Source organism: Diceros bicornis, chromosome 13, assembly GCF_020826845.1.
Source record: "Diceros bicornis minor isolate mBicDic1 chromosome 13, mDicBic1.mat.cur, whole genome shotgun sequence".
Lineage (NCBI taxonomy): Eukaryota > Metazoa > Chordata > Mammalia > Perissodactyla > Rhinocerotidae > Diceros > Diceros bicornis.
In genome coordinates, this window is record NC_080752.1 from 8,976,270 (window position 1) to 8,991,819 (window position 15,550).

At 37.5% G+C, this 15,550-nt stretch overlaps 1 protein-coding gene across 3 annotated transcripts in view; it reads right to left on the reverse strand.

Moving 5' to 3' along the window:
• Window positions 1–15,550, reverse strand: part of PIK3R3 (phosphoinositide-3-kinase regulatory subunit 3) — a 117,629-nt gene that overhangs the window by 50,658 nt on the left and 51,421 nt on the right. For all 3 annotated transcript variants that reach the window (XM_058552298.1, XM_058552296.1, XM_058552295.1), the window contains 2 exons: window positions 6,829–6,937; window positions 4,796–4,894 (listed from right to left, as the gene is read on the reverse strand). In XM_058552298.1, the coding sequence (XP_058408281.1) occupies window positions 4,796–4,894; window positions 6,829–6,937 (208 nt within the window). The remainder of the gene's footprint in view (window positions 1–4,795; window positions 4,895–6,828; window positions 6,938–15,550) is intronic.

Genomic DNA, 15,550 nt, shown 5'->3' on the forward strand with positions numbered 1-15,550 from the left:
TATCCTCTTTTATTCTTTCTATTCAATTACAGTCTGATCATGTAACTTCCCTGCTGAAAAAATGCAACGGTTTCCCCTGCCTACCTACCACATTAAATACAAACTCCAAATTTTAGAATTCAAGGTGCTCTTCAACACAACCCTTTTCCAACCTTCTATCCCCTACCACTTTTTTCCTCTTTACAAACTTTACCCTCTAGCCAAAGGCGACTGCATCTCACAGAATACAGCTCTATAGTTTTTAACCTCCATATCTTTGTTCCTCTTGTTACCAAATCCTGCAACCTCCCCTCCCACTTTCTACATATCCAAGCCTATCCTGTTCTTCAAGATACACTGCAAGTGTAATTTATTCCATGAACAATAACTTTCTATATCCTCTCAACAAGATATCTCTTTCCCTCCTTTGAGCCCCCAAAGCACATTGTTTGAACTTCTCCTATTATTTTAGTTTAATTCAAACTTTGCCCTCACTACACTATGTCTTCCTTGAAACAAAAGTTGTGTGTGTGTTTTTTTTTTTTTTTGGTGAGGGAGATTGGCCATGTGCTAACATCTGTTGCCAATCTGCCTCTTTTTGCTGAGGAAGATTGGCCCTGAGCTAACATCTGTGCCCATCTTCCTCTACTTTATATTTGGGATGCCGTCACAGCATGGCTTGATAAGCAGTGCATAGGTCTGTGCCGGGGATCCAAACCTGCAAACCCCGGGCCACTGAAGCAGAGAGCACAAACTTAACCACTACGCCACCAGGCCAGCCCCAAGACAAAAGTTTTAACTCACTGTTAGATCCTCTGCAGAGTAACTAGTACTGAGCTATGAGTATTTACTAAATTGAATTAAGACCATCACTTTTCCTAGCAAAATCTATCAAGGCCCAGTGCAACTGTCATTTCCTCTGAGAAACCTTCTCTTTTTCTTTCATTTATTCCTTCCTTCGTTCAGATATTTACTGAGTACTTACTACATGTCAGACCTTGTGCTAGATACACGAAAACTTGAAAACATTCTTGCCAGTGTCCACTGACCAATGGATAAACAAAATGTAGTATATACATACAATAGAAAATTATTCAGCCTTAAAAAGGAAATTCTGACATATGCTACAACTTGGATGAAACTTAAAGACATTATTCTACAGGGAAAGCCAGACACAAAAGGATAAATATTGTATGGTTCTACTTACACAAGGTACCTAGAATAGTCAAATTCACAGAGACAGAAAGTAGAACAGTAGTTACCAGGGCCTGGCGGAAGGGGAGCATGATGAGAACTCTAGTATAACACTTAGCATGCTGCATTAAGGTATAGTATATATGTGTCTCTCCTATTCCACCATTACACACTTGGATTATAAACTCTTGAGGGCAAAACCGTGTCTTATTCATGTCTATATTTCTGGTCCTAGCACAGTAGTCAGCACAAAGATAATCCTCTAAACTCTAAAGCTACCCGACAATACAATGGGCTGCCCCAAAAGGAAGATGCTAGCTCCCTATGACTGAAAGATCACATGGAAGCTCAATGGCCCTTTCTGAAAAATGCTATGCAGGAAATTCCTACATCTGGAGAAACCCAGTTGAACCAGGCAATATTAAAGATCACTTCCAGCTGTAGATCTCTAGCATAAGAATTCTCATGGTGGCCCATGAGACTAGGAGGCAGTGAGTGGGTCCCCTTGCTGGCCTTTGTTCCTGAAGAGCACTGCAGCTTCAGGTAAGTTACATAATTCTGCAGGCTCTTTTCCTCATTCCAAAGACACAAAATATATTGCTTTTAGTTAGATGCAATTAGGAATCCATCCATCGTAAAATGGCACCTTAGTGTGGGATTAAAACCATTTTCCAAATAAATAAGGCCATTCATTCATTTAATAAATATTTATTAGGCATCTATTATCTAATGCCTCTCTATTATCATGCACTAATCCAGACTCTGGGGATACAGCAATGATTAAACAAAATCCTCGATCTCCAAGAACTTAAATTCAAGCGGGGTAAAACAGACAAGGCGGGAGAGAAGAAGAAAACACACAGTGAGCAGCCCACACAGAGAATTAAATTGAGGCAATATATATCCTTGGATGGCTACTTTGGATTGAGTGGTTAGGGAAGACCTGAAGAGGTGACATTTATGCAGAGATCTGAATGACAAAAAGGAACCCAACTCTGCAAAGATCAGAAAGGACAACTATTGCAAACAGCAGGTGAAACAGCTACTGCAAAGGCTTTAAGGCAGGCTATAAGCCTCACTTGTCTGAGGTACAGAAAGGCTAGTAGGGTTGAATGTAGTGGATAGAGAGAGTGGCAAGAAATGAGGTGTAAAAAGTAGACCAAGACCAGGTTAAACAGAGTTTTGTCAGTTAGAATAAAATCCAAATTCTTTACCTTAAGTGCAGTAGGGAAACTCTTAAAGAGTTTTAAGCAAAGGCGTAATCAGACTCATATCTTAAAATGTTCACCCTGGCTGCTGGGCAGAAAATGGTCAACAGGGGTGGGGAAGATTAGCAGTTGTAAGATGCTGGGAGGCCTGTTTGGAGGTGACTGCAAAAGATCAAGCAAGATGATAGATGCTTAGATTTGGATGGTAAAGAAATGTGAAGAGATTATGAATATAGATTTGGAGGTAGAGCTGGCAGGACTTATTTAATGATGGATTGGGTGTGAGGGTGAGGGAAAAAGAGGAAAAAAAGATCTGTGGCTTGAGTAACTGTAGAGATGGTGGTTCTATTTTTGAAAAAAGGAAAGACTAGAAGAGAAACAGTTTGGATGACGGGAGTTCGGTTAGAAATCAAGAATTATGCTTTGACCATGTTAAAATTAGTGTGTCCCCTAGTTATCTAAGTGGCAAAGTCAAGTAGGCAACTGGATACATGCACCTGGAGTTCTGGAGGTCAGAGCTGGAGACAAGGCTTATGAATCATCACCATGTAGTTGTATATTAAAGCCATGAGACAGGACAAGCTCGCCTCAGAAGAATGAATAAGAGAAGAGAAGGAGGCCAAAATCTGAGCCCTGGAACACTTAACCTTTAGATATTGAAAAAAGGAGTAGCCTAGAGTTAGGAAGAAACTCAGGAGAGTGTGATGTCACAACAGCCAAGACAATAAACTTTCTAGTAAGAAGTGTCTATGACTAATGCTGCTACGAGGTCAAGTCAGGTAAGAAGAGAGAAGTGGCCATTGGTTGAGCAGTCCCTGTAGAGAGGCAGAGACAGAAGCCTGACTAGAGTGGGAAACAAATTACGTTGAATGAATCATTGTAGAACACTGATTATTCCTCAGCACAACCGAAGTCCTAAGGTATTAACTTCTGAATGTCTTTACCAGAAACTAATATAGTGACTCCAAATTTCTAGCATAAAATACGGGATTATCTTTCCTAAAGACACTAGGCTGGAAAGGCAGCAAAGAGTCAGATAAACCTGGATTTGAACTCATCCTCTGCCACTTACTAGCTATGTGTCTTGTTTTTTTTTGGTGAGGAAGATTAGCCCTGAGCTAACATCCGTTGCCAATCTTCTTTTTGCTGAGGAAGATTGGCCCTGAGCTAACATCTATGCCCATCTTCTTCTATTTTGCATGTGGGACACCGCCACAGCATGACTTGATGAGCAGTGCGTAGGTCCACGCCTGGGATCTGAACCTGGGAACCCCGGGCCACTGAAGCGGAGTGCGCAAACCTCACCGCTACACCACCGGGCCGGCCCCTAACTATGCGTCTTTAGGCAAGTTTCTTAACCAGGTTAAGCTTCAGTTGCCTCATCTATAAAATGGAAATATTAATAATACCTATCTCATCAGGCTGTTGTGAGGAATAAGATATTGCATGTAAAATGCATAGTACAAGGGAGATGTTATTGTTACTGTTATTATTTTTTTCTTTAGACAGTCCCTTTTTAATAAAATCACAAGACTTTATTGTAATTAGGCTATTTTAATTGTTAAAATTAAATGTGGAAATACCTAATACAGTTTACCTAATCTTTTTAAATATATATCCCATCTTTGTAAATATAAAAAGTGATACATCCACCACTTATGAGATTCTAATATGCCCACACGGACGGCATGATACAGGCTGAGAATTGCTTTATCTTCTACATATCCTCATCAGCATAAATTATGTTGAGTTTTACTCTCTGAAGTCTGCATTGAAGAAAATAATAGGGTTATTAGACGGGTGGATTCCGAACATACCATTAATAACCTTAGGCTGTGGCCATGACTTTTACTTCACTCATAAGTTCAACAGTATGCTTCTTACTTCCTTACATTTAGGGATTTTAGCTTTTTTGTTTTATTGCTACATAAAAATAAAAATTGTAGGGGCCGGCCCCATGGCATAGTGGTTAAGTTCAGCACCCTCCACTTTGGCAGCCCAGGTTTGTGAGTTCGGATCCCAGACACAGACCTACACTACTCACCAGCCATGCTGAGGTGGTGACCCACATACAAAACAGAGGAAGACTGGCACAGATATTAGCTCAGGGCTAATCTTCCTCAAGCAAAAAAGAGGAAGATTGGCAACAGATGTTAGCTCAGGGCTAATCTTCCTCACCAAAAATAAATTTATTAATTAACTAATAAAAATTGTTGCCATTTTTAAATAAGACATTTAAATATTCAATGTATAGAAAAAGGACAGTTAGCCAAATAACTAAAAATTATGTATCAAAATCAAATAAAAATATGAAAAAAAGTATATATAAAGTTTTAAATAAAATAAAGACATCTTTGTATACCCAGAAGTAAATAAAGCTAGAACAATTAGCCAAAATGCTGAAAAATACTCACCGCAAAGTCAAAGTGTAATCTCCCTGCATTTTTGTTGAGGCATCTCTGACCAAGAAGGTACCATCTGGCATGTCCCGTAATTTGTCATTTACCTCCTCCCTGAAGAACAGAATTATAGGAAAAATGAAAAAAATGCAAGCATCAACTGTTCTCTTCACATATTATTCCTAAGGCTAGTTGGGAGGTAGACACGTCTAAGGTTATAGAATCATGGCGGCCTTCAGAGGTTATTTAGTTCCTCTCCCTACATATGTTCGTACTGATTTGATTTTCAGTGTTATGCAATCTAAGGAAGGACTATATGCTTTTTAAACTCTTCCAGATTTCAACTGTCTGTAGGGGACAGTGTTTCCATCAAGACTTTAGGGCTTCCTCAGGCAGGTCTAAACTTGTAGAGTTTCAGGAAAAACCAGTTTCAGAAAAACCTTCCTAAACCAGTTTAGAAAGAAGGTTATATTTAAGCAACAGTGACAGCTGTGTCTGATCAGAGGGGGAAAAATTCATTACGCTCACAACCTTTCAATGTAATATTCTCTGATTTGAATTTATACTGATAACAAATTCCTTCTGCAGAGTTGGTTTAGGACTTTAAAGAACAACACTAGAACACTCAAAGGAAATGGCAGGGCATAAAAGACCCCCGAATTATAGAACCACGGGGTCTTAAAATATAAATTTAAATGGTATTTAAGTATAATAGATCTTTTTATTGTACAATGCTAAAATAAAAATTTTCCTATCAATTTTAATATAAAATATATTAAGTCTTCTTCATAAAATTAAACATAGAATTACTGTACGGCCCAGAAATTCCACTTCTGGGTATATACCCAAAAGAGCTGAAAGCAGGGACTTGAACAAGTATTTATACACCAATACTGACAGCTGCATTATTCACAATAGCCAAAAGCTGGAAACAACCCAAATGTTCATCAAAGCCAAAAGTCCAGATGAATGAATAAATTAAAATGCGGTATATACATATAATGGATTATTCAGCCTTAAAAAGGAAGGAAATTCTGACACACACTACAACATGGATGAACCTTGAAGACATTATGCTAAGTGAAATAAGCCAGTCACAAAAGGACAAATATTGTATGACTCCACTTATATGAGGCACCTACAATAGTCAAATTCATAGAAATAGAAAGTAGGATGGTAGTTGCCAGGCGCTCGGGAGAATAGAAGGAAAGGGGAGATAGTGTTTAATGGGTACCGAGTTGGAAAGAGGAAATAGTTCCAGAGATGGATGGTGCTCATGGTTGAACAACAATGTGAATGTGCTTTATGCCACTGAACTGTACATTTAAAGACACTTCACGGTGAGAAAAAAAAAAAGAAACGAGTGCCACTTTGGTAATGGAAGAGAACAGACAAGACAAAGAGATGGACAAGCATAGTAAGGAATACAGCATCAACCTGAACGTGATTTGGCAGAAATGGATAGGGCTTTTTAAAAACTAGAAAATAAGATATTCAAATTAAAAAAACATATATCTATTTTTTCCTTCTCTAGGTTCAAAATTTTCCAAAACCACATTTTACTCAAAAAGCAAATCTGTCCTACAGTTCTGTTTCTCAAAATGAGCTGTGTGAACAGTGCATCTAAATCACCTGGGGAGGTTGTTAAATGAAGATTCCTAGGCCCCACCCCAATGGATTCTTGTGCATGCAAAGATTGTGAAATCATTGCCTTAGAAACAGAAAGGTAAGGAAAATTAAGTGCCTATAAGTATGTTTTATCCTAAAACATGTAACTATCCTAAACGTATAAGTTTTATTTATTCAGAAATCTACCCTCAATATAGTATTAAAAGTAATAATCACACCCCTAATTTAAATATTTTCTAGTGACTTTTTTTGTGGGGAAAAAAAGCACTCAGAATCTTTTGAAATGTTCTCACACATTTTTAAATGAGAATTAATCTTTAAATGACAAATAGTGGGGCATTCAAATGTTTTATTTTAACTACTAATTCTCAAAAAATATTTTTTTAAACTATATTCAATTATAGTAGCATTCTAGTTACCTTGAAATATCCCCCCAGTACCATTCTGCATCCTGAAGAGAAACAGAACTGTCCTTTATTCCATTTGTAATGGCTGAAGTCATTGGCTTAGGTGGCTTTGGTGGAAGAGCTAGAAGAGAAATAAATATCATTTTGTGGATGTAAATTATTATTTGTTTTCTAATTTCCTCAGTCAGGAACAGCTCATTAACCAATGAACATTAACATTCAAATAATTACAAACAAATTAAATATTACTTATGTTAAATGTTAAACATTAGCCAAAGAAGGAATCCTTTTAGAACTCTACCAATGACTGCCTGAAAAGTGAAATTTTCAAGCTATTTGGGATTTTTTCCTTCTTATAATGTACTAACTTTTAATTCTGAACAGATCTCCAGAAAAACTTATTATCTCTCAAAAGACAATGTGAAGCCCCTTCACAAACAATTCAGTCCAAAAGCCATTAAGTGGGGCTGGTCATGTTGGCCAAGAGTTGGTGTCAGAGCCCAAAACAGGTGAGGGAGGACTAAGTCCATACAGGAGGACAGCAGCACAGCCCAGGATCTCAGAACTCAAGCAGGGTGAAGAGGTGCATGGGGTGCTGAAGCTGAGTGAAGTAAGAAGGGCAGTGACAGGGGGCCCGGTGGCACAGAATGTTGGAAACCAAGCCAGTGAGGACACAGTCTTCAGAGGTGGGTATCCCAATGCAATGGGGTAAAGCTAGATAAAGGTGAAAAGAGTTTCCACTTGGGTAGGGGATGAGAGGTGGCAGGGGGAGTGCAACAACAGCTCAAAGAGACTGGGTACACACAGAGAGATGGACCAAATAAGTAAAACTATTAAAGATAATAGAAGCCAGGTTTCTCACAGTCTAAAAAGAAGTTATAAATGTGGAGAGGTAAAAAAACAGAATGAGCCCTCTGGTTTGGACAAGAATGGCAGCTATTGATGTGAACTCATGGAATTCAGTATATAGATAGATACAAATAAATGTCTGTACATACAGAGAATAAACTATTCCCTAGCTCTGTTCCCTGAGAGGTCCTGGGATCAGCAACAGCCCAATACGCACACCTAGCACCCAGATCTTGATTTCTAATGCCATTCTCTACTGAAAGGGACCAGGGCTGCGGCAGAGCCAAATGAACCTGGAACATCACGCTGTGCCAAAAAGTAAGCAATGGTGCTCAAAGAATGAGGGGACATGACAAAAGAACAGAGAAACCAGCTCGAAGGGGCTCCCAATACCAAATCTGGAACAACTGGAGCATCAATATAAATAATGATAGTAAGGGAATATAAGCCATTAAACAAAATAGGAATCTATATGCCCATGCAGATATAAATAAATAAATGAAAAAACTGAGAGATTAACGAGGAGGAGGATTTATATAATCCCAAAGGGCCTTCCCACAAAATGCTCATTAATCACAAAAGTAAAAAGACTAATATAATAGTACAGAAGCCTAGCAAACAAAAGTAATCAAGGTTAACACCATCAGTAATGGTGAAATCATAGGCCCCCAATAGGATGCACTTAGACGGATACAAAATCACTTCTGTGATATTCCTGCCAAATATGAATAAACTGAATTTTAATCATGAGGAAACATCAGACAAACCACAACTGAGAGACATTCTACAAAATAACTGGACTGTAATCTTCAAAAATGTCAAGGTCATTGAAGTCAAGAAAGACTGACTTTCTTGAATTATACCAACTTGAAGAAAACTAGAGGATCATGACAATTAAATACAATGTATGATTCTGGACTGGATCCTTTTGTTATAAAGGACATTATTGGGACAACAGACAAAACTTGAATGGGATCCGAAGATGAAATGGTAGTTATACATCAATATTAATTTTCTGATTTTGATGGTTGTATTGTGGTTATGTAGGAGAATGTTCTTGTTTGTGAGAAATACATACAAACAAGGTCATCCTGGATTATCATGTTGGCAACTTACTCTCAATGGTTCAAGAAAATCAAGTTATGTGTACTGTACTTGCAACTTTTCTATAAGTTTGTTTCAAAAATTTTGTTTTTAATTTAACAAAAAAGTTAGAGACCATATTGAGGGGAAAGGGGAACAATGTGAATATATTCTTCAAAACAGAAACTCTTGGGACAGCCCTGTGGCTTGGTAGTTGAGTGCACACGCTCCGCTACTGGTGGCCCAGGTTCAGATCCCGGGCACGCACCGATGCACCGCTTGTCTGGCCATGCTGAGGCAGCGTCCCACATACAGCAACTAGAAGGATGTGCAACTATGACATGCAACTATCTACTAGGGCTTTGGGGAAATAAAAAGGAGGAGGATTGGCAATAGATGTTAGCTCAGAGCCGGTCTTCCTCAGCAAAAAGAGGAGGATTAGTACGGATGTTAGCTCAGGGCTGATCTTCCTCACCAAAACAAAACAAAACAAAACAAAAAAACCTCTTTACTGTCAAATGATTTTCAACAAGGGTTTCAAGACAATTCAATGGTGAAACAAAAGGTTTTTCGAAAAATGGTGCTGGAACAACTGGATATCCACATGCAAAAGAATGCAGTTGGACCCCTATCTCACACTGATTGCAAAAATTAACTGAAAATGGATCAAAGACCTAAATGTAAGAGTGAAAACTATGAAACTTTTCGAAGAAAACAGGCTTAAATGTTCATGACCTTAGATTAGGCAATGGTTTCTCAGATATTACACCAAAAGCACAAACAACTAAAAAAAAATAGATAAACTGGACTTCAGCAAAATTAAAAATTTTTGTGCTTCAAAAGACACCATCAAGCAAGTGAAGACAACTCACAGAAAGAGAGAAAAGCTTTGTAAATCATATATCTGATAAAAAAAATTTGTATCTAGAATACATAAAGAATTCTTGCAACTAAGTAATAAAAAGACAAACGACCCAATTAAAAATGGGCAAAGGATCTGGATATTTCTCCAATGAAGATATACAAATGGCCAAAAAACACATGAAAAGATACTCAATATCATCAGCCATCAGGGAATGAAAATCAAAACCACAATGAGATACCACTTCACATCTACTAGGATGACTTTAATCAAAAAAACAGATAATAACAAGTGTTGGTAAGGGTATGGAGAAACTGGAACTCGCATACACTGCTGATGGAAAAGTAAAACGATGCAACTGCTTGGAAAACAGTCTGGCAGTTCCTCAAAAGGTTAAATGTGGAGTCACCATATGACCCAGCAATTTCAATCCTAGCTATATACTCAAGAGAAATGAAACATACATCCACAAAAAACTTGTATATGAATGTTCACAGCAGCATTATTTATAATAGCTAAAAATTGGAACCCAAATGTCCATCAACAGATAAATGAATAAATAAAATATGGTATACATCCATAAAAGTGAATATTATTTGGCAGTAAAAACGAATGAAATATGCTATAACATGGATGAACCATGAAAACATTAGGCTAAGTGAAAGAAGCCAGCCATGAAAGACCACATATTACATGAATCCACTGACCTGAACAGGCAAATCTATAGAGACAGAAAGTAAAAGAATGGTTGCCTAGGACAGGGGGGGTTAAAGGGGAAAATGGGATGACAGCTAATATGTGCAGGGTTTCTTTTTGGGGTTATGAAAATGTTCCAAAATTGCTTGTGGTGATGGTTATACAGCTCAAAAATATACTAAAAATGATTGAATTCTACACTTTAAGTGGGTAAATTGTATGGAACGTGAATTATATTTCAATAAAGCTGTTACTTAAAAAAAACAAATTATCAGGGGCCGGCCTGGTGGCGTAGTGGTTACATTTGCATGCTCCCCTTCAGCGGCCCAGGGTTCACAGGTTTGGATCCCAGGCTCGGACCTACACACCACTCATCAAGCTATGCTGTGGCGGCATCCCATATACAAAATAGAGGAAGACTGGCACAGATATTAGCTCAGGGACAATCTTCCTCAAAAACAAACAAACAAAAAACAAATATTAGACTTCTGAATTTACAAGATGAGGGGAGAGTTGCTATAATTCATATTTTTTTCTAAGTAGCTATTTATTTAAACCTATCCTGTTTGAAAAGAATTTGATGTGGCTTATAAAAGTAGCTACAGTTAGAACTATAATTTTGCAAAATTTATAATTCTTCTAGTTATCCACTTATAAGGATTAACAGTTTAAACTTGTGCTATAGCTATGAAAGGTACAAAGACAAGATGGCCCCAGCACTCAAAAGAACAAATCAAGAGGGAATGACACATAGAAACACCTAACCATAATACTCAGCAGAATGAGGCAAATACTATAATAAAGGCAAAAGCAAAGTGTAATGGAACCCAGCAAAACGAGCAACTGATCCCTTCCTGGGAAAACTTGAAGTTCAAACACTAAGTTTCTCAAACCTAGTCCTTACTGAACTGAGTGCCATGACCACCAGGGCCCAACAAGAACTAATCTGCCTCCTTGAATCAGCAGGTGGATTACACCCTCATCACCAAAAGGAGTCACAGAGACTTGCTGTTGTCTTATATCCCTGCTCCGGAAAAGCTAGCTCTATACTGAATTGAGTTGACCAGGCTGCAGGGGGAAGCTGCTATTTACGGATAATGATAGTTCACTGATAGCTCTACTGCCAACAAACATAATGACCATTTCACGTCTATTACAGAGGGCTGCCCATAGCCTCCTTGTATTTGCTTCTCTCATCAACAGAAATACAAGAATGAAATGATTACAAAGTAGTTCCTACATAAAGTTGCTAAAAGAACATAATCATAATGAACCAAAAGATCTGAAATGAACGCAATACTGGCCTATTCTACATTCTTATCTATCATCACTCCATACATATATTAGACAAATATTTATGGAATACCTCCTATCTTCTAAAAGCTAGGAATATAGCAATGAACTAGATAAACACAGTCCCTATACTTACAGACATTATAATTCAAAAGATAAATTTCAAGGTAATTCATTTTTCTTAAAATCATGAGTATGCTCAAATTTAGTTCAACTAAACTAACCTGAGTTTTCAAAATAAATGTTTTGCTTTCTCTAGTAGTTGATCCCCATCCCTATGTAAATTATAGAATTTACTGGACAAAAAGTAAATAAAAATCTACCTTAACCTTCTAATTACACGTAGATAAGCAGATTTGTATCTATATGTTGCTTGCAGATTATAATACTATAAATGAAGATAAAAAAATTCCAAATGACATTCATTTTAAGTAGCTCAAGTGGAACATACTGAGGGAAAAGCTAATTAGGGTACATTAATTATCTTTCAACCCACTGACAAAGTAGTTCTTGCACTGGGTGAGCACTGCAGCGCTCAGTGATAAGTTTAATGAGTCTGAGCAAATACCTTCCTAAGTAAGTATCCATAAAATACCTAGCACTTTTATTTCTACGTAGTAGACAATGAAAAGCATCTCTCTTTCCATTTTCAGAAACTATATTACAAGTTTTTAAATATTAGCAATACAGAAAGATATTTTAAATTCAGTTTTAATTAATATGTAGATATATGAACAAACATATACACATATATGTATGTGTGTGTTTGTGTGTGTATACAGATGTGTATATATGTGTATATATGCATAAAGACACCTGGAAGAATATACAAACTATTGATAGCGTATATAACAAGGACGGGGGAGCAACATAGGGGAGCATTTTCTTTATGTATGTATGTTTTAACAACAATAAAAACAAAAATGATGGGTTATGAGTAATTTTTCATTTTAATTTATTGTGTTCGACTTTTAAAAAAATCTTTCAAAAATTCACTTTGATATTTTTTAAGGAAAGTATTCAGGGGCTGCAGCACTGTAAAAAAATTATTTCTTTGGTCATAATCTATAAACAATAGATTAAAGTATTATATCAAAGTTAAATGGACTGAAACTGATGACTGTAGTGCACTGTGGTATGTAAAGGAATATTCCTATTCTTAGAAAACACATATTGAGGTCTTTAGGGGTTAAGGGTGCAGATGAATATAACTTATTCTCAAATAGTTGGGGAAAAAACAATATTATTTCATATAAAGAGAGAGCACAAATGATAAAGCAAATGGAGTAAAATGTTAACAAGAGGTGAACCTGAGTAAAGGATGCATAGGTGTTCTTTGTATTCTTTTTTTTTTTTTGGTGAAGATTAGCCCTGAGCTAACACCTGTTCCCAATCCTCCTCTTTTTGCTGAGGAAGACTGGCTCTGGGCTAACATCCATGCCCATCCTCCTCCACTTTATGTATGGGACACCGCCGCAGCAGCATGGCTTAATAAGTGCTGCGTAGGTCTGCGCCCAGGATCTGAACCAGCGAACCCCGGGCCACCAAAGCGGAGTGTGGGAACTTAACCACTACACCACTGGGCCAGCCCCTGTATTCTTATTTTTGCAACTTCTCTGTAAGTTTTAAATTATTTCCAAATAAAATATTTAAATTATTTTTGTATATTGAGAATCAGAGTTAGGTACTTATTTAGGTACTTATTAAAACCAGGGAGGAATGGCAGATCTCAGCCCTCGTATTCTATGCTGGAATTTGACTTTGTGAAGGATGTCTTTAAATCAAAAATGGAAGGAAAAAAATCTAAAATAATATTTGAATGTATGTCTCCAGTGTGTGCTGGGGGGAGAAGAGGCACATCTACTTACAGAAGCAAAGTCAGAGACCTTCAAGCCCTTTGATTCCAAGTATACAAAACCAGGAGCCAGCTACCTTTCCCTTATTTCAGGGTCAAGTTTTAACCAACATTCTGTCAGAAACCCTAACCAACGACTTTCTTCATTCTGTAACCCAAACATACAGCGCAGTGCCTGGTACACAATACACATTCAATAAATTTGTTCATTCAACAAATACTGATTGAGCACCTACTTATTCAAGGCCTTTGTTTCTTTCATCCATAAAATGGGGCTAAAGCTTTAGTACCTACATCCTATGAAGATTAAATGAGTTAATATGTGTACACTTAAAACAGCATATGACAGCATATGATACACAGCAATCAATAAATACTAGCTGTTAGCTATAGGTGCTAGGCTTGATGCTAAAGATAATAACAAGACATACAGTCCAGTGGGCAATTCAAATAAGTAACACATACAATTACTACACTGTAGTTAAACACAGTAAAAGAGACAGTATTTTTAAAGTATATTTAAAACGGTGAATATTATGGTATAGGATTTTATCTCAATTTTAAAAAAAAGAGAATATGGTATACCATGGAGCACAAAATAAGGGAACGGAATCTAGAGGGAATCAAGGAAGACAAGATTTCTAGCATCCCAGACTAAAGGAACAGCATGTATATCAAAAAAAAAAAAAAAAAGTCCAATAGAGAATTAAAAGAAATGCCTGGCACACAGGGGGTATGAGGTGGGGAACAGTGGAAGTTCATTTTAGCTACTTGTCATCTTCTGTGTTCTCACCCCAATATTGCTCTGAGCTGCCTCCCCACTAAACCATCTTCTCATTGCTCATAATTCCATTCTGTCCTCTGGAGCTTCCTCCCTGATCATTCTCCTCACATTCTAATTAAACAAACTATTTTATAACTTCATTATCTTCCCAGAAAGTGTTTTTTCCCACTTCCTAGCCTTCTCTGAAATCTGGCTCTCCCTGAAGGGCACTACTCACTTTGCAGTCCTCTCTCTTGGAATGTTCCTCATTTTCCCACACCTCATGTACTCTGGGCCTCTTTTCTTCCTTACTCTCAGTTTTCCTAGAAGGGCCTCTTTTCCTTCTTTCATACCTTAAAACTTTTATTTCCTTGGCCCTCTTTTTACTCTATACTCTCATCTACTCCCATAGCTTCAAATACTACCTATACTCTGATACCAAAACAATATTTATAACTACAGGGTCTTTTCTAAATTTCTGATTGTCCAACAGAAGACAATTAATATGTGTCAAGCACTGTAGCAGACAAAGTGAATCAGATCAGTGCTTCTCACACTTTAACGTGCTTATAAATCACCCAGGGATCTCGTAAAATGTACAGTATGGTTTGCAAGGTATGGGTTGGGGCCTGGATTCTGCGTTTCTAACAAGCTGCCAGGTGGTGCCAACGCTGCTGGTCCAAACTTTGAGTAGCAAGTAGCTTACAGATGTCTGTCTTTAAAAAGCCTCTATGGGGTAAAAAAAAAAAAAAAAAAAAAAAAGGCAAGTAGAGCACAATAGATTAAATACATACAATCCTCACTCCCTCTAGAAATCACTCCAAATTGCCAATAAAATATATTTAAAAATCACACAATAGCAAAGAGATCAGGAGAGGAAACAATAGCAGATGATAACAACAAGACTTTAATACAGGAAAAGCAACCAGATGAATCTGACTTGGTGGAGTACAAAAACTGAAACCTAAGCCTGAAGACAGAAAGTCCAATAAAAAAGCAATCTGATTTATACCACTGTACTCTGGAAAGACCAGGAACTGGAGGCATAATGCATCTCTGAAGGGAGGATTGAGGGATGGGGCTGAAAACAGGAGGACTGGCTGAAAGTCTATAGAAAGAGCAGTTAGAGCCCCAGTTCTCCTCCTCAACCCTCAAAGCAACCAGGCAACTACCCCTCCCCTACCCTACACAAAGGCTGCCTGTCAACTCATCAGTGCAGAGAAACAATTCAAGAGGCTCTGGACACAAGAACACCAAGAAAAGCTGGGACTAGGGGTAAGTCCCTTATTGAAAACAGCAGAATTAAGGAAAAGTCTACTAAACAGGTAGATGT